Consider the following 24,348-nt stretch of genomic DNA (forward strand, 5'->3'; position numbering starts at 1 on the left):
GGGCAATATGACAGGTACATCATATCTATTTCACAAAAACAACAGGAGCTTTCCAACTAGGGCCTATGACCTTCTCAGGCCCTGGCTTTTGACCACGTTCATGATACTGGACTGGAGTTCCGTCCTGTGGAGGAGAGAGATGATACAATCAGATCCATACTTAAGCACTTACAAGGACGTTCTTTTCTTAAGAAAAAAAAAATCGAGCAATGGCAACAGCAGTACAACAGAGGAGAAGTTAGGAAATACAAGAGGCAAAGAGAGAACCAACCTAAACGAATCCAGGTCCTGTGCACAGCGTGCTAGTACATGTTTGTATGCTGTGTATATTGTGTATGTACAAGATAGTATAAACATATATAACTTTGCAAATATTACAATGTAATGTTGTAATACTTGTGCATGTATATACAAGGGGATGAAGTTATAAATTTAATTCTTTTCTTCTTCTTTTTTTGGGGGTGGGGTTTGTTTGTTCTTTGACAAATTGCTGTTTGTCTCTTGGCACTAATGCCATGGTAAGAATCTGAAGTGTGTGCTGTCATAACTTTAGCATAAATCTCCCTGAGTACATATTGAAACCAGTAGTTTCTCAAAAATCTTGTTCTTATTCTATCTCGGCTACACATGTACTTGAACTAAAGACAATGGGACACCCACTTGTGGGGTTTATTATGCACACACAGGTTTATTGATCCCAGTACTAGAAGTCTCAAGGTTGTTGGTGTTGACTTGGAGTTTTGAGGATTTCAAGGTCAGCATCTCTGAAAATTTCATGTCCTTTCCTTCGTAATTGTCACCTTCTTGACGTAAGATGATAAAGTAATGGGGACATGCTGCTAGGAGAATCTCCTCTTTCAGTTGGGAAAGTGGAAGTTTTCCCATCTACTAAGTATGTTCCTCTTACATTTCAGTGGCCACACTGGTGTCAGGTGACCACCTCAGCAGGAAGGGAGCCTGGCAGAGATTTGCAAACTCGTCCTTTTCGTCCTTTTCGTACAATGTTTGGAGAACCGGGAGTTCTCGGAAAGGCCTGGAGAGATGGCTCGGTGGTTAAGAGCACTGACTGCTCTTCCCAAGAGAGGATCTAGTTCAGTTCCTATGTGGCTGCTCACAACTGTCACTCAAGTTCCAGGGGCCACAGCCTCTGTGGGCGCCAGCCATGCAAGAGGCACACAGACATTCATTCAGGCAAAACACTCGGCCACATAAAAAAGAAAACAAGGGGAAAATGCTCTGGAGCTCTTTATGGTCTCCAGTCTCAGAAACCTGATTTGAAGTAGGGAAGATCATGCTTGAACTTGACTTCCAGGTCATCACCCATCAGAGAAACTGAAAATAGGACAGATTCCTAATCATTTGGAAGCAGCATGTTTTTTAAAGTCTGGAAACTCAAATGAAAGAGTGGTATGAAGGTTATTTTACTTTTTTAAACGCTTTATTTTGCAGAGTGTTCTGCCTGCATGTGTGTACACACAACGTACGTCTGCCTGCTCCAGAAGAGGGTGTTGCGTCCTCTGGCCCTGGAGTTACAAACAGCTGCGAGTCACCAAATCAGTGACTTCACCTGGATCCTCTGCAAAAGTGCTCTTGACCTCCGAGGCAGCTCCCCAGCCCACCACGATGTTTATACATGTAAAGTTCTTTTTGTATGACGGTGTGTTTCTATTGTGAGAATTTTCTTTTTTACTCATGAATCATAACACAGTTTGAGGTTTGCATTGTGTTTGCATAAAATAAAAATATTTTACATTTAAGTAAAATAACGAGGGGCAGGGTGGTGCACATCTGTAACTGAGGCAGTGGAAGGTTGGAAGCATCTTAAGTTTGAGCTAAAGGGATGGCTCAGTCCATACATTGCTGTGCAATCATGAGGATTGAGTCTGATGCTCAGAGCCCATGTGAAAATCCCGGCACGATGGCTGCTGTCTGTAATTCAGGCATCAGGGTCTCAGAGAGAGGAGTCTTTCTAGGCCTCTCTGTCCAGTCATTCTGACCTATGCATTGATGACAAGTCCAGCAAGAGGCCTGTTTCAAAGGGAACCAAGATAAATGGCTCCAAAGTAACAACCAGCTTAGGCTCCAGCCTCTGTATGTATGGGCTGTATACATGTTAACACATTACACACATGTGCACACACATGCACACTCATCACACAAACATTTTCATGTGCACATAAGCACTCATGCCACACACATGTACACACATGCCCACATATCACACACATGCACATGCATACATATGCACACATTGCACATACATGCACATGCACACACATTGCACACAAATGCACATACATCTTATCTGTGCACATACATTACAGCACATGTACACACATCATACATATGGATACTCATCACATACATTACACACATCATATGCACACACATTGCACACATGCACACATATCATATACATGCATATACATCACATATTCATATGCACACACGTGCATATATATCACAAACATGCACACACATGCACATGCATACACATGCACATTCACACACATGGACACGCATGGACATATATCACATACACATGGACACACATCATACACACATAGACACACATCACACACGTGGACACACATGCACACATACATGCACACACTTCACACACACATTTACGTGCACACATGCACATACGCACACAAGAAGCACAAGTTTGAGGCTAGCATGGGCTAAATAGAGACCCTGTTTTGAACCAATAAACATGAGCAAACAGGAGCTAAGACAAAAGAAAAAACACAGAAGCAAATCAGTGCCGGGAACACACAGAAAATACTTTATTAGCTTCCAGATGGAGAAAGGGTAGAGTAAAAAACCAATTTAATAGAAATCCATGACTCTCCTCAGAGAGCCCACCCTGGCATTCATGGCACCCCAGTCGTGGTAGCGCCTATACTCCCCGGGCCTCAGCAGGTACTGTCGCCCCCTGTAGTTGGTCATCTCGTAGAGGACCCAGCAGCCCTCCAGCACATTGAGGGAGTAGATCTCATTGAAGTGGAATCGGTCCTGGAGAGAGGGGCAGTCCTCAGTGAACTCTACCATCTGGCCTCTGTAATCTTCCCTCTCGTACAGTCTGATCCTGTGAGAGCCGGCCTGGCAAGTCCAGAAAAAGAGAAAAGCAACGATGAAGCAGTTCTAATGCCTTAGGATGGCCTCAGCTGCATCAAGCCATTTGACATAGATATCGAACACATTAATTAACTCGGACTACTTATAAACTCATCACTATGCGGGCAGACTCCGGAATTTTCTAAGATCAGGGAGTAGGAGGAATGAATTGGAGAAGGAACTGTGAATGTGTTCAGGAACTACAGGGCTCAAACTACTCCCTATGCAGCACACTGTGAAGCAAGTACCGGAGAAAAATCATGACCCTCAGCAGCTTCTCACTACTCGGTTTGCTGTTTGGGAAAAATGTCTTTATATTAAGATATATCAAAATATTCAGTATCTTAAGCATCCGACAACAATGACTGCTCAGTTAATAATTTATAACTATAATGAGGGGAAGATGGAGAGATAAAATCAGTAAGCCCGAGGGCCAGTGTTTTCAGCTGTAAAACATCTGTGTTGCTCTGTGTTGAGGGAAAAGACTGGATTAGATGGAGGAGCCCCCAGATATGCTCGTAGGGGACAAAAAGAGCAAGGAGACTTTCAGCATATTACACCCCGTGTTCAGTAGTCACCGTATAGCTTATTCAGTCATTCTATCTTTCCATCCTAAATGATTGCAAGACAGGACTCAGACTTCATACATCCCCCCTGCAGCTAATGCGTTCTTACTCCACAAATTCTTACGGACCAATTTGTAACTGGGTAACACTCTGCTTTTTGGATGTTATGGAACTATTGACCTAATCAAGTCTAGTTATGGATTTCTTTTTACACATGCTCAGCTCTACTTCCAACATTTAACCTTATACTGGCAACTGCAGTCAGGGTCCTCAGTGCCTCGGTCTTGACAAGAATCTAGACTCACGTGGGGGATGAGGCGGCAGGAGCGGACAGAGTCGCTGAAACCCATCCACTGCTGGTAGTCAGGGTAGTCCCCGCGACGAAGGAAATACTGGCAGCCTGTGAAGTTGGGCTGCTCATAGAGCATCCAGCAGCCACTGTCCACGCGCACAGAGTTGCAGCGGCTGAAGTAGGGCTGCAGGTTGGAGTGGTCTGTGCTGCACTCATAGTGGCGGCCCTGGAAGCCGCGGTCCTCATAGAAGGTGATCTGTAAGGCAAGGCAGGGGTCAGAGGCCTGATGTGGCCTGGACCCAAGAGTAAGTCCCTCCCCACGTTCTGGGTGCCCTGGGCTCACCTTCCCCATGGCTGTTGTTTGCGGGTCGGATGGGAGGGTTCAGTTGAGTGTGTAGGGCTGGGCGCGGCGGGGTCTATATATATAGCAGGAGGTCTGCTGCGTTGGCAGGAACAGCACAAAAGGGGCCCGCGGGGGGCAGGGCACGTTCATGTTCTCCTCTTTTCTCTTTGCTGTCATAGACCACGGGATTCATTGTGGGTTTTGGTTCTATTCACTGTGGAGTATTCGGGTTGCAATCACCAGCTGATGCTATTGAGATTGTTTGAAACAAAGTAATTTGGCACATTGTTTATTTAATAATAGGAGCAGGGCTTCAGCCATTTCACAGACAGACCACACTCTTCTTTGTATAGGTGGACAAAACATAAATGTTTAAGTGGGGAGAGATAACGTCTTAATGTAAATGTAAGTTGTCTGTAAGATCTGCTATGCTACTCGTGGGTGCCCCAACTCTGAACATGGATTAATAAGAAAGAAATAGACTCAACTGAATGGTGAAAATTTCAAGCCCTTTGGAGATCAAGTCCTCTTTAGACTTAAAGTCGTAAGAAATTGGGATTATTTTACAAAGGGAGTTCATAGAATTTCATACTTTCTCTGTGACAAACCAAACCAAACCAAACTGAAATTCCCACTGAGTCAAAACAGTCTTCAGTATTGCTTGAGACTTTGTTGGAAGCAGGAGGCAAATAGACCATCTCTTTTTGGCAATGTGTGGTTCTGCATCCAAAAGGGAAAATAGCTTTAAGGTGCTTAATAGCAGAACCAAAAGAGAAAGTCTGAGGAAGTGAGAAAACCTGATCCACCAAAGACATACAAAAAAACCTCATCACACCTTAGATTATAAAAGAAAACCAATTCCCAAGGTGCAGGGTCCAGGAGGGATCAGGGAGACGCTTTCATCCTGTGGAAGACAGGCATAAACAGAGCCTTTCACTCCGAGGAAACGGACTAGAGGAGTCATGGCTGCGGTGAGGAAGGGATGACTGCCCAGAAGCCGGCCATCTAGGAAGACTTTACGGAGGATTTATTGGCTTGGAAAAGTTTGATGAGCTGGAAAGAGCACCAGAGTGGAAGATGTCTGTCAAGTCTAGCTTCTTTCATGTTCAAAGAATTATTCACAGTCCTGTTACCCCATGGAAGGACCTTGCTGTGCCTTTCGCTCATCCATCTCTCTAGGTGGGGACTTAACGAACTTGAAACCACAACTATGTGCAGTATGATGATTGAATTATTATCTTCTGGTTGCTGGCTTTCTGACAGGATGGCTCAGGAAGAAGATACCACAAGGGGACATGTGTGTATATAGGGGGAATCCACTGCCTCTGTTGATATGAATTGTATTTGAACATATCTGACCAAAGAAGAGGATTTTCTTGATCATTGTGATGGCTTTATATCAGCCTGAACAAACCAGGGCAATGCCCCGGACTTCCTATAGAGCAGAAAAACTAATGGTTGGGACAAAATGTGGCTCTGTTTAAATGTTGGCAGAAAGTGCCACTGGTGACAAGGTCATGTTAGGCTCGATGCCTACATGTTGAACATAGCGTGTGAGGTGAACGTGTGCCTGGTGTGAGAGCCTTAAACCACAGAACGACTTCCAAGTTGTTGCTGACAGAGGAACTGGGGCTTGCCTTGATTGGTGTCTCATCCAGGAGGGGACCTGTGAGCAGCCCCTGTTATTTAAGTAATTTTTAAAAAGTGATGCCAGAAGAGGCTATCTCAAGCTAGGGTTTTGCTGTGTGCACTGTCAATATGTAGTCCGTGTAAATATGAAGTAATGCAGAATGAAGTATGTGAAAACCGTTTTCCTGGTTTCTGGGAGCTCAACATATTTAATGAATCGGAGTCCTGTTCCAGTGGAACGGAGAGAAAATGTGCTGTCCGTCCTTTGTTGGGGTTTTCTTCTCTCATTTTCCCAAGCTCCACGATGCTAAGGTGTTCTCTTGAGGAGAGAGGGGACACAGAAGGGATTGCTGTGGAGTCTGCGGACTGGGGGTCTCCCCAGTTTCCATATTAGCCCGGAAGTAAGGACTGGTACTGTGAGGACGGTGGAAGCAGATGTGCTTGGGTGTGGCCTTAGATGGGTACTGCGATGTCCTGGATTAGTCCATACTTTTAATAATTTTATATATTTGTAATTTTTTTTACTCATTCAATATTTTATAGTTTTCTATATATCTACAATCATTCCCTACTTCTTAAAATACAACACTTTTTTTCTTATATATTTATGTCATGTGCGTGGTCCCTGAAGTCACCAACTTTAAATTCCTGCTGGGTGTAGGGGTGCGTGTCTTTGGTTCCAGTATCTAGGAGACAGAGGCAGGCAGATTTCTGTGAGTTTGAGTTCTAGGCCAGCCAGGGCTTCATAGATCTCTCTCAGCCTGTCTCAAACATGGCTGCTTTGACCAGTTGAGAAAGTATAGAGGGGCTGGAGAGATGGCTCGGTGGTCAAGAGCACTGACTGCTCTTCCAGAGGTCTTGAGTTCAATTCCCAGCAACCACATGGTGGCTCACAACCCTCTGTAATGGGATCTGATGCCCTTTTTCTGGTGTGTCTGAGGACAGTGACTGTGTACTCACATATATAAAATAAGTAAGGAGGGAGAGAGAGAGAGAGAGAGAGAGAGAGAGAGAGAGAGAGAGAGAGAGAGAGAGAATAAGAATAGAAAGTTAAGAAAGTATCCTGTCAAGTCCAGTTGCTAAGTGTGGGACCTTGGCCAGCAGCATACTTTATTATGGACTTTTATAGTTGGGATGGTTAAAATGTTCTTTTGTAAATGTGTCTCAAAACAGTGTAAGAATAGAGAGTGATTGGTTTTACTTTTGTTTTTGTTTTAAATGCGTTTGCTTATCCAAAAACAAGTAAAACAAAATGGCACTATTATGTTTGTTCCAATGGAAGAAATTTAGTTCCATAAACCCAAAATGATGAGAGCTGCTTAGTTTCAGGAATGTAAAACAATAGATGAGCATTGGCTTCATCTGCCTGTCGTAACGTTAGCAAATCCAACCATAGAATCACTTTAGAAATGCATTCCTCCATGTTAGGAGTAACACAGAGTTGAGCCTTTGATCCATATCCTGACTAGCTGTAAGAGCCTGGTGTGTTATTTAATTTAGCAAGAATAGTGTTTTATTTTCACCTAGAGACTTAATTTGTCTCGGATAGAGGCTTCTTATAGGATCCAATTTCTTTTTAAAAAACCTTCAAAATAATGGTCTTCCTCAAGCCTAAAATCCCAGTACTTGGAAAGCTGAGGCAATGGGGTTTGCTCTAAGTTTAAGGTCATCCTGGGTTAAAGTCACTTGTGTGCATGAGTGCGTGCTTACAAGCCACTCCCGTCCCTGCCCCCTTGTATGAACAGTGGATTTGGTTGCTTTGCACACCATTTCACTTTAAATGAGGCGGTCTTGCTCCAACACTTCCTCGCTGTGTTCCACAGTCACCTGCAAGTCTGTTAAACCATTGTTAGCCCCAGATCTTCTGCTGAGCTGTATAATTCACCAGGAAAGGCGTCAGACTGGCAATGAAAGTGATGGGAATCGGGCTCCTCACTGTTACTCTCTTGGAATTTGAAAGAAGTGGCTCATTTTTAAGTTGGTATGAGAGAAAGACAGAAAATATGGCATTTAAAAAAATAGTTGGATCATTAAATAGAGGATGGGGACTTCAGATCCTGGCTGACCACATCCTGGCCATTGTGCTGCAGGGCAGGTCTGTATCCTCTCTAGGAATGATGTAAAAGGCTTGTTAAGGTTGTGACAAATCAGACAGAACAAATGTAGCAGGTAAACAGTTTGGTTTTACTTACAAAGAAATAATCACTTCATTTATTATATAAATGTAAATTTGAAAAACATTTTATATAGAGTTTTAAATTAGAGTAATTAAAAAATTATAGATATATTAGAACAAAACCCCCTCACAATACTGTAAAGAAAGATACACACATGCACACAAAATGACTCCCTTGGGCTGGAGAGCTGGCTCAGAGGTTAAGAGGCTGCTCTTCCAGAGGTCATAACCATCTATAACTAGATCTGGCGCCCTCTGCAGTCATATGTGCAGGCAGAATGCTGTAGACAGAAGTAAATAAATCTTAAAAAACAAAAACTAAACTCATGACTCCCATCCCCTGCAATACCTCTCCCGAGGCAATTCTTTGTATCCATCCAACATCCCTTAAAATACGTTTACAAATAAATATAAATCATATTTTTAAAAAACGAGTCTGGCAGTGGTGGCACACATGTTTAATCCCAGTACCTGAGAGACAGAGGCAAGAGGATCTCCAAATTCGAGGCTAGCCTGGTCTACAGAGTGAGTTTCAGGAGATTCAAAGACTAAGAAATCCTGTCTTTAAAAAAAACCAAAACAACAACAAAAAACAAAAAATAAACCAACCAGACAAACTTGGATCGATTCTGAAGTTTACTTCTTGAAAGAATGATTCGTGAATCTTAAATACCATTACACAGGGGCCAGACTGGACTGCGCCATTGATAAAATTCATTTCTAAACACTCAGCGAGTACCGCACAATTCTGTATGTCTGCACCCCAGTGGTTTGGAGATGGGAGCAGAGGGAGGGACAGTGAAAGGAATGGGGGGGGGTGAGGAGCAGGAGGGAAGAAGGACACAGAAAGGGAGACTGGGTCTGTCTTCTTGTCCCCTGTCCTCCAGCCCGAGGTTGAAGGCAGGATGTGTGGTCTATTGTACACTCTCCTAGTTTCTGTCTGATCCCTGCAGCAAAGACAGGGTGTTCCACGCTCTTTGGAAACTATCCTCATTTGGGATGTTGCTGCAGACCGGAGTGCCAAAGAAACAAGGAAGTTTTTGTTTTTGTTTTTTGTTTTTTGCCGGAAAGAAAGGGCCAAAGAAGTGTTCCAAATGAGGATTTTTGTTATGTAAACACTTTTCATCCCCCAAATGTTCAAGAACATAAACACATAGCAGAAGAACTATGAAGAGACAGAGAGACAGACAGACAAAAACCCCTCGTGACTCTTTCCTCTAGAAGTCTGTCATGGGATGATTCTGATGTAGGATGTTGTCATTATGTAGCAAGGCGGGTCCAGGATAAGGTAAAGCCTATCATGGGATGAGAAAGAAGGGTAGGCTAGGGGGCTGGGGATTTAGCTCAGTGGTAGGCGCTTACCTAGGAAGCGCAAGGCCCTGGGTTCGGTCCCCAGCTCGGAAAAAAAAAAAAAAAAGAAAAAAAAAAAAAAAAAAAAAAAAAAAAAAGAAGGGTAGGCTAGGAAAAGTCTAGGAGGGAGAAAGGGAGACAGAGACAGGTGGACGACGATTCCAATCCAGGTGGTCTAGGTCAATATTACACTGTCTAGGTGGGTGGTTTCTATCTTTATTAATAAGCAGTGAATTTATTCTGTGGATGTATCGTAGATTGAGAATTAACAGGTAAATCTGATTGTTGTGTTACAATTTGTTGAGTCTTGATTTTACCGGGTGAGTGGCTGGAACCAGAGAGTTCCCGGCTGGTCAGGGCTGGTCAGGGCTGGTCAGGGCTGGCCAGGTTGATTAGCAATGGGAGCAGAGAGACTGCTGGGGCTAGAAGATAGCTAGGCTAACATGGCATGGTGCCACACTGGAACCAGCCACCGCTGAGATAAATTAAAGTTAGTTCTATATCACCCTATGGTGACAGAATTAACACCAGGTAGCAACCGCCCAAGTCTGAGAGTACCAGGAGAGTACGTGGAGTGGGAACTCGTGGGAACCAGTTCCACCACTTTATTTAATTTTTACCACAACATTCTGAAAATACATTGAAATTAAAACTACTGAAGTGAAAATGATCCGTTTCTGTTACCTAGTAGTTGATATTTATTTATCTGTTCATTTGTTTATTGTCTATAAAGCCCAGACTTGCCAGGAACTTACAATGCAGCCCAGGCTGACTTCACACTTGCTGTGACCCTGCAGCCACAGATTGCAGAGTTGTGGGAGTCTACCCAGAGTTGTGCTACCGTACCCAGATCTCCCCGAGTTGGTATGTAACTGTATTTCTAGATTCGGCTCAGTGGTAGTAGGGAGACTTTTGGGTGCTGTTTCATACTCAAGGATAGCAATCCCATGACAGATGCTCAGTAAACTGTAAAGACTCTATCTTAGTAGCCAACCACTGGGCAACCATAGAAATAAAATTTAAAAACAAGTAAACAGGGGTTGGGGATTTAGCTCAGTGGTAGAGCGCTTGCCTAGCAAGCGCAAGGCCCTGGGTTCGGTCCTCAGCTCCAAAACAAACAAACAAACAAACAAAAAAACAAACAAAAAAACAAAAAACAAAAAACCAATAACAACAACAAGCAAACAACTTTCACTATGAACAGTCAGCCTTCCGTCTGGATCTCTACTCTCCTGAAACTATGGCACGTCCACATGAGAGAGCCTGTGTATAGTGATTTGCTTGTACCTTTGTGTCTAAGAGCCCAGTAACCAATGAGGAAAAGATGTGATGATTTAGGGAACAATGCACACCACTAAGCTGTGAACCAGAACAAGACATTGACTTAAATATAACTCCGTATACATTACATTTTTTAGCACAGCATACAGCCCTACATAGTGACACCCACTTATGATCCCATCACTCACAAAGCCAAGATAGAAAGATTGAAGCTGGCATGAGCAGCGTAGATCCTGTCTCGTAACAAACAAACATTGCAAATTAATATGTATTTCCGTTTCAGCTCTGTGAATAGGGAAGCCTCCCAGGAGGTGCCCACCAAATATAAATGAGCATTGTCTGGTACTAGAAGGACTTTTTACTTTTCTATTGATAGAATTTGTGAAGTGGTAAGGTTATGAATGGCTGTGGTGGGTAGCCTTAATTGTTGTAGTTTGTATAAGAAGTCTCCTTAGTCTCACAAATGTGAACACTTGGTCCCTAGGCGGTGGAAGAGCTTGGAGAAGGTCTTTTTGGGAGGTATGGCCTCAGGAAAGGAAGTTTGTCACTGGGGTGAGCTGAGAGCTTACAGCCTTTGCCCACTTCCAGTTTGCCCCTAGTGCATGCATTCGCTGTCATGCCTCCCCAGCCATTATGGACTCCCTTCTGGAACTATAAGCTTAAATACATGCTTTCTTTTATAAGTTCCTTTTGATGACAATGGAAATAGAAATGTAATAATACAATCAGCAACTTGACACAACCCAAAATGACTTGAAAAGAAAGTCCCACCTGCCCACCCCAACCCCCCAAACAGGGTTTCTCTCTGTACAAACTCTGGCTGTCCTGAAACTCACTCTGTAGACCAGACTGGCCTCTTCGAACTCAGATGTCCCCCTGCCTCTGCCTCCCGAGTGCTGGAATTAAAGGCCTGTACCATTACTGCCCAACAGGAAGAGTCTTAATGGAGGGCTGTTTAGATTGGATGGCTAAGACTCTTTCTCATTGGGAATGGTTTCAGAAGGAAGTGGGTTTTAACTTTGTGAGGTTGGTGTCACCTCTAGTCTTGTTTAGGTGATATTGTGTTCTATAGTAAATGAAATTAGTTCTCTTATGAGTCTTGATAGGCTGTTTGTCAACATTGGACTCCAATCACTTCCAGGATTAGAAGACAACTTTGACTGTGTTGTTCTTCAAGGTTGTCAGATAACTACTTCCTCCCCGGTAGTTTGTCTTGTTGCTGTGTCTTCAGCTTGACCTGGCTATCATTGTCCAGCAGCTATACCCTCCCTACCATGGTATACCCTCCCCAACACAGTATACCCTCCCCCACATGGTCTACCCTCCCCCACATGGTACACCCTCCCCCACATGGTGTGCCCTCCCCAACACAGTATACCCTCCCCCACATGGTGTACCCTCCCCCACATGGTGTACCCTCCCCAACACAGTACACCCTCCCCCACATGGTGTACCCTCCCTACCACACCAGGTACAGTCTCCCTCCACCTGAACTTTTTTCTTTTCTTTCTGGTAGTGTTAGGGATCGAGCCCAGGACCTTGTGCACACTGAATAAAAGCTCTATCACTGAGACACATACACTGATCCCCAGCCATCTAAGACTTGTTCAAAGTTAACACCATTAAAAAGTTCTTGAACACCCCAACCTCTCCATTCTCAGCTCCACCTTCTGTAGGGAGAGTTTACAGGTGGATGGATTTGCACACAATGAAAGAATAACAGAAGTCAAGGTTTGCCAACAATACAGACTAAATACTTTATTAGGTTCCAAAATGAGAAAATGGTAGCGTTAACCTATTTTAGTATAAATCTACCACCCTCCGCAAAGAGCCTGCCTTAGCATCTACAGCGCCCCAGTCGTGGTAGCGCCGGTACTCTTGAGGCCTCAGCAGATACTGCCGGCCTCGGTAGTTAGGCATCTCATAGAGGACCCAGCAGCCCTCCAGCACGTGCAGCGAGCGCACCTCACTGAGGTGGAAGCGGTCCTGGATGCAGGAGCAATCCTCACTCAGCTCCATCATGACGCCTTTGTGATCTTCTTTCTCATACAGACGCATCCTGTGGGAGCCTGTCTGCTTGGGTCACACAAAGAAAGATGAGAAAAGAGCAATTGAGTCTCTTCCAGAACTCACCCAAGCTAAACAACGGGTGAGGCAGGGGGCTGTTGGAGTAAGATCTGAGCCTGCGAGATTTTGGAGAGCTATTCATGGATGGGTCTCCTGCTCGCATTAGAGACGCCCAGGTTTCTTTTCACTTAGAGCAGTGGTTCTCAATCTATAGGTCCAATGACCTGTTTACGGTGATGGCTTAAGACCATCGGAAAACACAGGTATCTATATATTATACACGACAGTAGAAAATTACAGTTAGGAAGTAGCAACAAAAGGAATTTTATGACTAGGGGTCATAGGAACTTTTTTAAACGGTTGTGGCATTAGGAGAGTTGAGAACCCACTGATCTAGGAGGTGGGACTTATAAGATGTTACAAGTGAATTTGAGCATATCAAAAATTAAAATATCTTAATTCACAATTTCTTATATTCGTTCTAAGCTGTATGTTGGAGGGTATACAAATACATATTTTAACTAGTATTTTTTTAGTTATATATATTTTTATACATAAAAATATAATTTTTATATATAAAATAGGATTTTTTACTTATATATATTTTTGTTTTTTGAGAATTTCATATCATTTCCATCTGTCCCATTCTGTTTATTTTATAACCTAGATTACCATCAAACTTAAAATACTTTTGTCTCAGCTTCCTGGACCCTAGGAATCCAGGCTATCACTATGCCTGGCTAAAGTGGAGTTCTGAAAAATCACACACTTCTGTGGAAAGTTAATTTAAATAACTGCTTATAATGAGAACTGAGCCAATCTTCAAAACTAAGGAAAATTATCATTTGAGTTCTGCCCATACAGTTTCTGATCACCGTACTTTTCAATGTTTTCTACTCCACAATAAAGTTTAATTAACTCCCTTACCAGGAATCCCTTTATTAAATACATAAAAATCAATCCGATGAGTGTAATTACCCTCTCATTCCCAACTAGTTTTGTTTTATATCCCTGCATAAGATTATATTCGTTGGGACAACTTTTGATTAATCTAATGGTAGCAAAGAAAATTAAAACAAAACAAAACAAAACAAAACATCTGGACCTTCTGAAAGTGGATTCTTCCTTATAATTCTGTTTTCCTGCCTGTATTCTCTTGGACTTAGGCAGGCATTTGAGGACCACTTAACACTTAGATACTCAGAAAAAAACAAACAAACAAACAAAACAAACAAACAGACAGACAAACAAACCCTATTCTCTGGATCCCATATCAGTAAAACAGTGAGGACCCCTCGGCAGCAAGAAATGAAATCAAACCGGACTCACATGGGGGATGAGGCGGCAGGAGCGAATGGAGTCACTGAAACCCATCCACTGCTGGTAGTCAGGGTAGTCTCCACGTCTCAGGAAGTACTGGTGGCCCTGATAGTTGGGGCGCTCATAGAGCATCCAGCAGCCACTGTCCACGCGGACGGAGTTGCAGCGGCTGAAGTAGGTCTGCAGGTTGGGGCAGTCGCTGCTGCACTCATAGCAGCGGCCCTGGAAGCCTCGGTCCTCGTAGAAGGTGATCTGTAAAGGAAGAGCAATTCTGAATGAGATCATTTGCTCCTTGGGTCAAGGCGGTTCAGTCTGACTTTTCGTTTAGTTTGCGTTCTGCTCACCTTCCCCATGGCTGGCTGACCCGTGGTGAGTTCAGTGTCCAGGCAGAGCGGGGCCGGTCTATATAGCAGGAGGGTTGTTGCTGTGTTAGCGGAACTGCACAAAAGGGGCCCTCCGGGCTGAGGGAATTTCATGGATGGCTTTTACGGGCTGCATTCAGTGGCGGTGACTGTAGATTCGCCTGGTTCTCTAGTGTGTTCCAACGCTGCCCTGGATGAGCTAGCTGGTCAGAGTTGCTTTATTCTGATTCTTACCGTTTTTTAAATTTATCAGCACATCAGCCTGAACTTTTGACCTGAAGTCCACGTCCCTACATTTTGATTCCATTATAGTTGGTAAATCTGGGAGGAATCTGCGCATTCGTAGAAGTATCCCCAGAATTGAGAATGCTGGAATTCTTCGAATACTGCAGCGACTAGTGCAACAGAGACCAGGCGATCTTATTCCTCTTCCCCTGCTTTTCTTTACAGGGTTTGCTTGTTCAGTACAGGACACAAACCTAGATTTGGATCTTGGCTTTTCCAGGTTATGTTGAGCTGATACTCTAGGACCTAAGCTAGCTTCCACCTTGGTGGTTTCACAGTACGTGAGTCAAAATCCATCCCTGGTAACCAGCTTGAGTTAAGAACAAAGGAAAAAATTCCTATGGTTGTGAGGCCCAAGACCGACAAAGATGTACGAATTACTTGCTTCCAAGGCCAAGGAAGACTTATATCTCCTGTGTCAGAGTCACCTGATCCAGCGCCTCTGCCTAGGACCTGCTATTCAGCTGTTAGATATAAACAGTCTTAATAAGTCCCCTCAGACAAGGTTATTCAGAGTGATTTTGTTTGAACAAAGACAAACCTACAGCCACCCAGAGGCTGCTGAGCACTGTCCTTCTGGGCCCAAATGACTAACTGTCACTTTAAAATACTTTTTAGCTATTTGTTTATCAAATACAATGTCTCATAGATGCCAGCAGAGCCTTGCTAATAAACACAGACTCACACACACACAGACTCACACACACACTCTCACACATATCACATACACACAACACACACACTCACACATATCACATACACACAACATACACACTCACACACATCACATACTCACACACAACACCCACACACACACACACACACTCACACACACATCACACACACACCACACACACATCACACACACTCACACACCACACACACTCACACATATCACATACACACAACACACACACTCACACACATCACATACTCACACATACACACTCACACATATCACATACACACCACACACACACACATACACACATCACACACACACACACACACACACCACACACATCACACACACACCACACACACCACACACATATCACACACACACACACCACACACACACATCACACACACACACACACACACACACACACACACCACACACACACACACCACACACACCACACACTCGCACATACACACTCACACATATCACATACACACCACACACACTCACACACCACACACACACACTCACACATACACACTCACACATATATCACATCCATACATCCACACACACCACACATATATGTAGACACCATGAACACACATACACACACACCACACACACATACATCACACCCACACACACACACACCACACACATACACACACACACACACACCACACACACACACACACACACACATATCACACCACCCTCCAAGCCCAGCACCAAACTGTTACTTCTTTATTTACAGTTTTGTCCCCCACCCCCACCCCCTGCTCCCTAGGGTCTCATTAAGCAAGCCCTGAATATACTGTAGTCCTCCTGCCTCAGCCACTTCGGTTCTGTGATTACAGGTGTGCATAGCCAACTCTGGCAAATTTCTGAGCTTTTTTTTTTTTCTTGTTTTCTTTCTTCCCTCTCTCCCTCCTTTCCTCTCCCTTTCACCTCTACTCCTGTCTCTCTCTCTTCCTGTGTATGGCAGTGGTAGGGATTGAACCCAAGACCTTATTCATACATGGGCTTCTCTACCCAGACCTCCACTGTTTCAGACTTCCCTCAAACCACACTAGCAAAGTATACATCCGAGACACAGCTCTTCTAAAGTCAGCTATTAGAAAACATCTCCATTTCCTCAGGATATGTGCTCTCCCTGGAAGCAGCAAGTCTTCAACTTAATTTGCTTACAGGTAGGCAGTTCCTAGAGATATTTAGCTAATAGACATTCGCGTTCCTTAACCAGACTACATGTATACCATTTTTGGCACACTACTTGGTGCAGATGAACACTGGTAATATTAATGACATTGACAGTAGCATTAGAGTGACATTATTAAGGATGATGTCAGCCTGCTTCCTGACCAAAGGTTAAGTGTTCTCAAAAGGTTCCTGAAACCTTCACTTCTATAGAGCTCTTTTGTGGTTTAAAAAAAAAAAGATAAGATTTAGAATAGACATTAGGAATCTTGTCAGGGGGGCTGGAAGTGGCAGTGCATGCCTTTAATCCCCTAAACTTGGCATAGGTAGATGGATCTCTGTGCATTAAAGGCCAGCTTGGACTACATGGTGAATTCCAGGATAGCCAGAGCTATGTAGAGAGACCTGTCTCAAAGAAGAAAAAAAGCCAAAAAGAAGAAGAAAAAGGAGAAAGAGAAGGAGGAGAAGGAGAAGGAGGAAAAGAAGGAGGAGGAGGAAAAGAAGAAGAAGGAGGAGGAGGAGAAGGAGGAGAAGGAGAAGGAGAAGGAGGAGAAGGAGGAGAAGAAGAAGAAGAAGAAGAAGAAGAAGAAGAAGAAGAAGAAGAAGAAGAAGAAGAAGAAGAAGAAGAAGAAGAAGAAGAAGAAGAAGCAATAATCTTGTCAGTTTATAAACTACTGTGTATAATAATTAGTGTTTGTAAAAATACATATTTCTGGGCCCTAAGAAGATTCTACCTCATTAAATGAAGACAAGAGTCTTAGCATCTGCATGTTTTAACCAGGACTAGATAGTTCTTGGACTAATCTTTGAAGAGCCTGTCGGTGAGAAACACCTGCTCACCTGTGTGTCTCTCAGCACTGTTCACAGTAGCCAAAGTATGGAAGCAGCTTGAGCACCCCTTAGGAGATGAATGAATGAAGAAACATGGCATGCCTACTTAAGGAAGGAAGAGTGAAATGATGTTGCTTGCAAAGAAATGGATGGAACCAGAGATCTTTGTATTAAATAAAATTTACAGACTCAAAAAGATAAATATCATACACTACTCTCGTATAGGGAAACTTTATTTCTAAAATAATCTGACATGGTAACAAAAGGGGATCAGTGGGGGTGGGTAGGACGGATATAGGTAAAGTCAGGGATAAATATGATATAAGTACAATGGTGCAATGATAAACTGGTGTGAAAATGTCACAATAAAATCCATTCTGTGATATGCTAACTAAAATTATTAACAAATAAATCCTTCAGTTTCTTGTAAGTCTTCAGTTTCGATTTAAAAATTGTTTTAGGATAGTGATGGCGCACACCTTTAATCCCAGACTTGGGAGGCATAGGCAGGCAGATCTCTGTGAGTTTGAGACTAGCCTGGTCTACAGTACAAAATCCAGGACACCTAGGGATACACGGAGATACCCTATCTCAACCCCCTCCCCCCAAGAAAAACTTTCTAAAATTTGCTTTAATACAAAGTCTTTCTTTTTTTTATTGGTTATTTCTTTATTTACATTTCAAATGTTATTCCCTTTTCCAGTTTCCTGGACATAACCCCCCTATTCCATCCCTCCCTTCTTCTATAAGGGTGTTCCCCTCCCCATCCAACCCTCCCTTCCCATTCCCCACCCCCGACATTCCCCTACACTGGGGGGTCCAACCTTGATAAGACCAAGGGCTTCTCCTTCCATTGGTGCCCAACAAGCAGCTGGAGCCATGGGTCAGTCCATGTGTAGTCTTTGGATGGTGGTTTAGTCCCTGGGAGCTCTGGTTGGTTGGCATTGTTGTCCTTACGGGGTTGCAAACCCCATCAGCTCCTTCAATCCTTTCTCTAACTTCTCCAATGGAGGTCCCATTCTCAGTTTAATGGTTTGCTGCTAGCATTCACCTCTGTATATGACACGCTATGCAAAGTCTTTCTGTATAGCCAAGGTCAGATTTAAATTTGATATGTGGTATGGACTGGCCTCGAACTCATGATCTTCCTATCTCATCTTCCCAAGTGCTGGAATTATGGGCTGTACCAACTTACCTGGCCCATTCCTTTATTTTTCTTTAAAAACTTCACAGATAAGGTCTTGCTCACAACTTATTAAGATTCTCTTTATTATTTTAACTAGTATTGCTAATTCTTTCAGAGAGATTTCACTATAACTCTTTCACATGTGTACATATTCTATTTTGATCATACTCACCGCCTTACCCTCTTATCTCCCTCACACTCTTACTACTCCCTTTCTTAATTAGCCTCCCCAACTGTGGTGGTTTGAATAGGAAAACCCTCGCAGAGGCACGTGGCTATAGGGAATGGCACTATTAGGAGCCGTGGCCTTATTGAAGGAGGTGTGTCACTGTGGGGGGCTTTGAGGTCTTATATACTCAAGTTATGCCCAGTGTGGCCCGCAGTCTTTTTCTGCTGCCTTCAGATCAAGATGTAGAACTCTCAGCTCTGTCTCCAGCACCACGTCTGCCTGCACACTGCCATGCTTCCCACCAAGACAGTAATGGACTGAACCTCTGAACTGTAAGCCAGCTCCAATGAAATGTTTTCCTTTATAAGAGGTGCCATGGTCATGGTGTCTCTTTGTGGCAATAAAACTCTGAGACACCAATGCTTTCTTCTGTCTGTGTGTGTTGTTCACTATGACTCCATGAGTTGCATTTGGGTGTTTACAGAAGCACGGGTGAGGGGTCGTTTGCAGGAGCATGTGTACTTATCAGTACCTATCCCACTGATGAAAACGCCTCTCCTTCCAACAGTGTCCATCACCCAGGTATAAGTTCTTGGGGGTAGAACCTGTGACTTCCTCCCAGCTCCATCATAGGAAGCCAGCTCCATACAGGTGGCCATAGCTGCTGTGAGTTCAGGGGTGCAGTGGCCATGCCATTCCCAGCAGTCGATGTTCCACACAGTTCTCTACCTTCTTCTGTGCTGTTTCCTGAGCCTTGGGTGAATGGGGTGATAAACATGTTCAGTTTTTGGCTAAACATTAGACTATCATTTAATCTGTCACATTGACCACGTGTGAATCTCGGCCATCTTCACAGCCTACTGAAAAGCAGAAAACAAAAACAAACTGTCAAGGAATTTTAATCCAATAACATGGCTGCTCTGGCAAGGGATCACGTCCAAAGACCTTCTAGGTCTGTGTGATCTGGCTGGAACGACACGCCTTTAATCCCTCTGGCTGGAATGCAGACATGACTTTATGAGTCAAGCCAGTCTGATCTACAGAGTTCTGGCACAGCCAAGACTATATAGAGAAACCCTATCTCAAAAAAAAAAAAAAAAAAAAAAAAAAAAAAAAAAACAAAGGAGGAGGAGGAGGGGGAGGAGAAGAAGGAAGAGGACAGGGGAGAACGGACGGGAGGAATTGGAGTAGTAGTAGTAGTTGTTGTTGTTGTTGTTGTTGGTTTGGGTATAGTACCTTCCCTAAGTCGTTCTCCATTGGTGACTTTTTCTTTTTGTTGTGTGAGAACACCTATCTCTTTTTCTGTATTTCACAGATGAGAGCAGAGAATTTTCACAAACAATGACTCCAAGAGAAAGATGCAGGGAAGATGATCATAACAGTCCACACCTTCGATCCCAGCACTTGGAAGCAAAGGCAGGCAGATCTCTGAGTTTGAGGCCAGCCTGGTCTACACAGTGAGTTCCAGGACAGCCAGGACTGTGTCGAGTGACACAATCTCAAAAATACCACCACTTTCCAAAAAGAAAAAGGCTAAGGGAGGTTTCGTTTTGTTTGTTTGTTTTTGTTTTGTTGTTTCGTTGCATTTCCACTTGAGGTGTTTACTAATAATTTCGTTGGCTCAGGTGCGATCTTTCTGCCTCCCAAGCAAATAGTGGGAAAATCAACAGGCAAGCCTCTTCTGCCATTCTCTCTCATGCTTGGTGTGTTAGTGGTGGTGAACAGAGACTTGAATATATCCCAGAGTGGATTCTAACAGATAAACTGATGTTGGGAGTTAAAGGTTAAAGAACCAGGGTTAAGTAATATTTATATGCAACATTTTATAAGGTATCTACTGACTAAATATGTATTCACATAAAATTTATAATCGTATGTCCCAGTTTTTTCAGGACAGTTCTTTGACCAGAATTATAGAAGATTATTAATAGGAAGTTCCTTAACTCTCAAAAGTGAACAAATTTTATGTGCCGATTATATGCTTACTATATTTGTACAGTGCTTAGGTATTGAACATGAAGTTTCCAAAGACATGAAATGACAGGAGTCCCAAAAGAAATAAGCAGCCTTGTGTACGTAGATAAATACCAAGATGAGGGGAACAAGGAAGGAAAGGAGGCAGGCCTGCTAATACCTACAGACCGCAGGCCATCGAACGAGTACTTTTTGCTTTTTCTAATATTCGGGGTTGAATTTATGGCCTTACTCATGTTAAATAAATGCTCTCTGTTGAGCCACACCCTCAAAAGCAGGGGTCATCTAGCGTTAAATTTCTATAATTGCCCTGCTTTATTATAAGCTTACACTCATGCCCCGGAACCTCTATAACAAAAACAGTTGTGTGCATTGAAGCCACATGTGAGAGCTGGGTCAGGGGTCATTGGAGAACGAGTTCTCCATCTGGGTCAGGGTGGCCCATGGGAAAATCAGCACTCGTGGGAGAGTGTGAGTGCCCATCCAGTGTTGAGGCAGGAGACTCTAGGGCTAGGGCGAGGCATGGGCCACACAATCCTTCTCCTGGTCATGTCTGTGTAGGAAAGGGTGGTGTATAAAGTTCCCACCCCAGGCAAGATGACATTTGAGCCAACTTATTAACCTCTCAAAGGATGGGGTAATCTGATGCATTTTGACCTAAACTCGTCAGACTTATTTTATGAGCCTTTCAAGAAACAGCCCTATAACTTCATTTACTAAATGTAGGTCATTTTTGTCACCTTTTACTCAGTTACCTCTTTTCCAGGACCCGTAAGAAAAACCATGTTTTAGTACTGGTCATGGTTTGGCTTATCCTTAATTTTTTTCCATTGCATTTTTATTTATTTGTGGGAGGATTGGGGGGGAGGCGGTCAATCAAAAAACCAATCTTGGGAGAATTGACACTCTCCTTCTGTGAGGGTCTTGGGGATCAAACATGGGACACTCAGACTTGGGACAGGCATCTTTACCTGCTAAATCCTGTCACCAGGCCAGCTGTGACCTTTCTTGATAACTTAAACTTAAGGTTTTTAACCTTACATATGTAGTCATTAGAGAATGTGGTTATATCCAGAATGCTATTTCCCCGTATAGGAAGTTCCTTCCCATCTCTGCTTAAGAGATTAAAAGAAAGGCAGGACTCTTGTGGTGCCAGAATCATAAGCTACATATTTTATTAGTTTCTAGAGGAGATAAGTAGAGTCTCAAAATGCCTCAGTAAAAATCCATGACTCTTCTAAAAGAGCCAACTTTGGCGTTCGCAGCCCCCCAGTCAAGATATCTCCTGTACTCTCCCGGCCTCAGCAGGTACTGGCGCCCTCTGTAGCTAGGCATCTCATAGAGGACCCAGCAGCCCTCCATTACATTGAGGGAGTGAATCTCGCTGAGGTGGAAGCGATCCTGAAGAGAGAGACAGTCGTCTGTGATCTCTGACATTTGTCCTCTGAAGTCATCTCTCTCGTAGATCCTCATTCTGTAAGTGCCCGAGTGCTGGGGTGGGGGAGCGAGGGTGGGGGCAGACAGAAGAAGAAAAGCAAATGAGCACAAAGCTGTTTCCTGTCCCGACACCTCCAGCCTCAAAATCCCAAGTCCAAGTTTGCGTTACAGAGTACGGAAGTCTCTATTCCTAAAGCTTAGGGTGTCTCTTGAAGACTCTAGGGTGTCAATGGCCAATTGAGAAACAGCCCTCAGGCCTCTCCATGCCTACCTACCCGTCCATAAGTCCCTGGCAATTAAAAGTTGCTTAAAATAAAGATCATCACACTTAATCTAAAAATAATTAAAAAATAAAACCCATACCATCTCAGTGCTGAGACAGCCCTTTGCAGGGGAGGAAATCTAAAAGTTACCAGGAAGGTAGCATTTTGATTTATCTCCCTTGTTGACAAGGTATCAACCTTCAGCGATTTTTTTCTGCAAAACAAGTGTATTGGTTCATGTATCTACGGTGCAGAAGGCTGAGCCCCTGTGATAAATTAGATGCTGTGTTTCCTTGTTTCTCTTTCCAAGCCTCAGTTTCGGTCCAAATCGGCTTTTCCCTGGCTTCCTGCCTGTAGGCTGACCCTTCCTGTCAGGGGCAACTCTCCATGGTGAAGCTACATTCCTGTGATTTCCATGGCACTGTGTCTCATGTCTCCCACGCTCCACCTGCCTAGGATGCTACCTATGGCTATCTCCAGAAAGCATGAGTCTGGGACTTTAGCTTTAGATCTGGCCTTTGCGCTGGGGTATTCCTCCAAGCGAGCCCATGGGCACTGTCCACTACAAATGAATGAAAAGCAGAAGGTGGGAAAAACAATCAAGCAGAAAGAAACGCAAGGCCAAGCAAGGTAACACGTTTTTAGATGAGATCAGGGTGGTCTGAACTATACAAAGTGGGTAGCTCAGGCTGGCCTTGAACTCTTGCTGCTATCTCTTCAGCATATCCTACCCAACCAACGCATTTTAAAACACCGACATAGTAGTACATTATATTTTTAGATTAAGAAACATTGAATTTCTGACTAGAAGTGGTTTGGAATGAACTAAGGACTATATATATGCAGGGAATTTATATGTTAAGCAAATGATAAATGCACTGTCTTCGATATCCTATGTTTTTCAAATTACTCTCTGGTGTTTGAATTCTTGATGGCCTATAAATATAAAAAGGTGGATGTGAGTTTTCTAAGAAACTCAACACCACGTTCCTGAGAAATGATATCCCACTGAACACACATACTAGTTGTCAGACCCACTCTCTGCTCTAATTGAAACAACTTGGTTTAAGATGATTTTTTTTTTAAAGATAATTTGTGTTTCCAGAGACCAATAATGAGGACAGAGCCAAACTCACTTGGGGGATGAGACGGCAGGAGCGAATGGAGTCGCTGAAACCCATCCACTGCTGGTAGTCAGGGTAGTCTCCACGTCTCAGGAAGTACTGGTGGCCCTGGTAGTTGGGGCGCTCATAGAGCATCCAGCAGCCGCTGTCCACGCGGACGGAATTGCAGCGGCTGAAGTAGGTCTGCAGGTTGGGGCAGTCGCTGCTGCACTCATAGCAGCGGCCCTGGAAGCCTCGGTCCTCGAAGAAGGTGATCTGTAAGGGCAGAGGGGGACCAGACAAATAATTGATTTCTGCCCGCAAGGATGCTGCTTGAGGGCAAAGGTCAGGGTTCCGGGACTTACCTTTCCCATCTCGCTGAGAGTAAGAGATGCCCTGGGAGCTGTGAGGCTCTAGGGGAGCGCCTCTGGTATATATAGCTGTCATGACTGCTGCCTCCACAGGAAATCACACAAAAGGGCCCATTCCAGTGAGTAAGGGGATTTGCAAGCTCGGAGAGCTCTCTCCCTCCCTCTGCTCATTGGAGTTGGCTGAATGGTTTACTCTCATTCTTTCTGGTAGGTTCGGGTTGCTCTAATTCACTAAAGCTGTTGTGTTGTTGCTACCAATGAGAAAAGTCTTTGCTCTTGTTTTGCAAAAGAACGAGCGAAGCTCTAATTCTATGCGTTTACTTTATAGCTTACTCGGC

At 43.7% G+C, this 24,348-nt stretch overlaps 3 protein-coding genes across 7 annotated transcripts; all 3 read right to left on the reverse strand.

Moving 5' to 3' along the window:
* Positions 1 to 2,762: 2,762 nt before the first annotated feature.
* Positions 2,763 to 4,372, reverse strand: LOC116898207 (gamma-crystallin D). 2 transcript variants are annotated; one of them, XM_032899567.1, is made up of 3 exons: positions 4,322 to 4,372; positions 3,992 to 4,234; positions 2,763 to 3,105 (listed from the first exon to the last, which is right to left on the reverse strand). In XM_032899567.1, exons 1-3 carry the CDS (start codon positions 4,328 to 4,330, stop codon positions 2,833 to 2,835), a joined length of 525 nt encoding a protein of 174 aa, XP_032755458.1. In that variant the 5' UTR covers positions 4,331 to 4,372; the 3' UTR covers positions 2,763 to 2,832. The 2 variants fall into 2 exon arrangements, with proteins under 2 accessions (XP_032755458.1, XP_032755457.1); XM_032899566.1 differs by having other exon boundaries at positions 3,992 to 4,353.
* Positions 4,373 to 12,489: 8,117 nt separating this feature from the next.
* Positions 12,490 to 14,518, reverse strand: Crygc (crystallin gamma C). 3 transcript variants are annotated; one of them, XM_032901241.1, is made up of 3 exons: positions 14,489 to 14,498; positions 14,154 to 14,396; positions 12,490 to 12,833 (listed from the first exon to the last, which is right to left on the reverse strand). In XM_032901241.1, the coding sequence occupies exons 1-3, from the start codon at positions 14,495 to 14,497 to the stop codon at positions 12,558 to 12,560; spliced, it is 528 nt and encodes a 175-aa protein (XP_032757132.1). In that variant the 5' UTR covers position 14,498; the 3' UTR covers positions 12,490 to 12,557. The 3 variants fall into 3 exon arrangements, with proteins under 3 accessions (XP_032757132.1, XP_032757133.1, XP_032757134.1); XM_032901242.1 differs by having other exon boundaries at positions 12,492 to 12,830; positions 14,489 to 14,518; XM_032901243.1 differs by having other exon boundaries at positions 12,558 to 12,826; positions 14,150 to 14,396; positions 14,489 to 14,497.
* Positions 14,519 to 21,986: 7,468 nt separating this feature from the next.
* Positions 21,987 to 24,116, reverse strand: LOC116899457 (gamma-crystallin B). 2 transcript variants are annotated; one of them, XM_032901240.1, is made up of 4 exons: positions 24,005 to 24,116; positions 23,669 to 23,915; positions 23,001 to 23,010; positions 22,052 to 22,310 (listed from the first exon to the last, which is right to left on the reverse strand). In XM_032901240.1, the coding sequence occupies exons 1-4, from the start codon at positions 24,011 to 24,013 to the stop codon at positions 22,052 to 22,054; spliced, it is 525 nt and encodes a 174-aa protein (XP_032757131.1). In that variant the 5' UTR covers positions 24,014 to 24,116. The 2 variants fall into 2 exon arrangements, with proteins under 2 accessions (XP_032757130.1, XP_032757131.1); XM_032901239.1 differs by lacking the exon at positions 23,001 to 23,010 and having other exon boundaries at positions 21,987 to 22,327; positions 23,673 to 23,915.
* Between the last annotated feature and the right edge of the window lie 232 nt (positions 24,117 to 24,348).

This window comes from Rattus rattus, chromosome 4, assembly GCF_011064425.1.
Source record: "Rattus rattus isolate New Zealand chromosome 4, Rrattus_CSIRO_v1, whole genome shotgun sequence".
Classification (NCBI taxonomy): domain Eukaryota; kingdom Metazoa; phylum Chordata; class Mammalia; order Rodentia; family Muridae; genus Rattus; species Rattus rattus.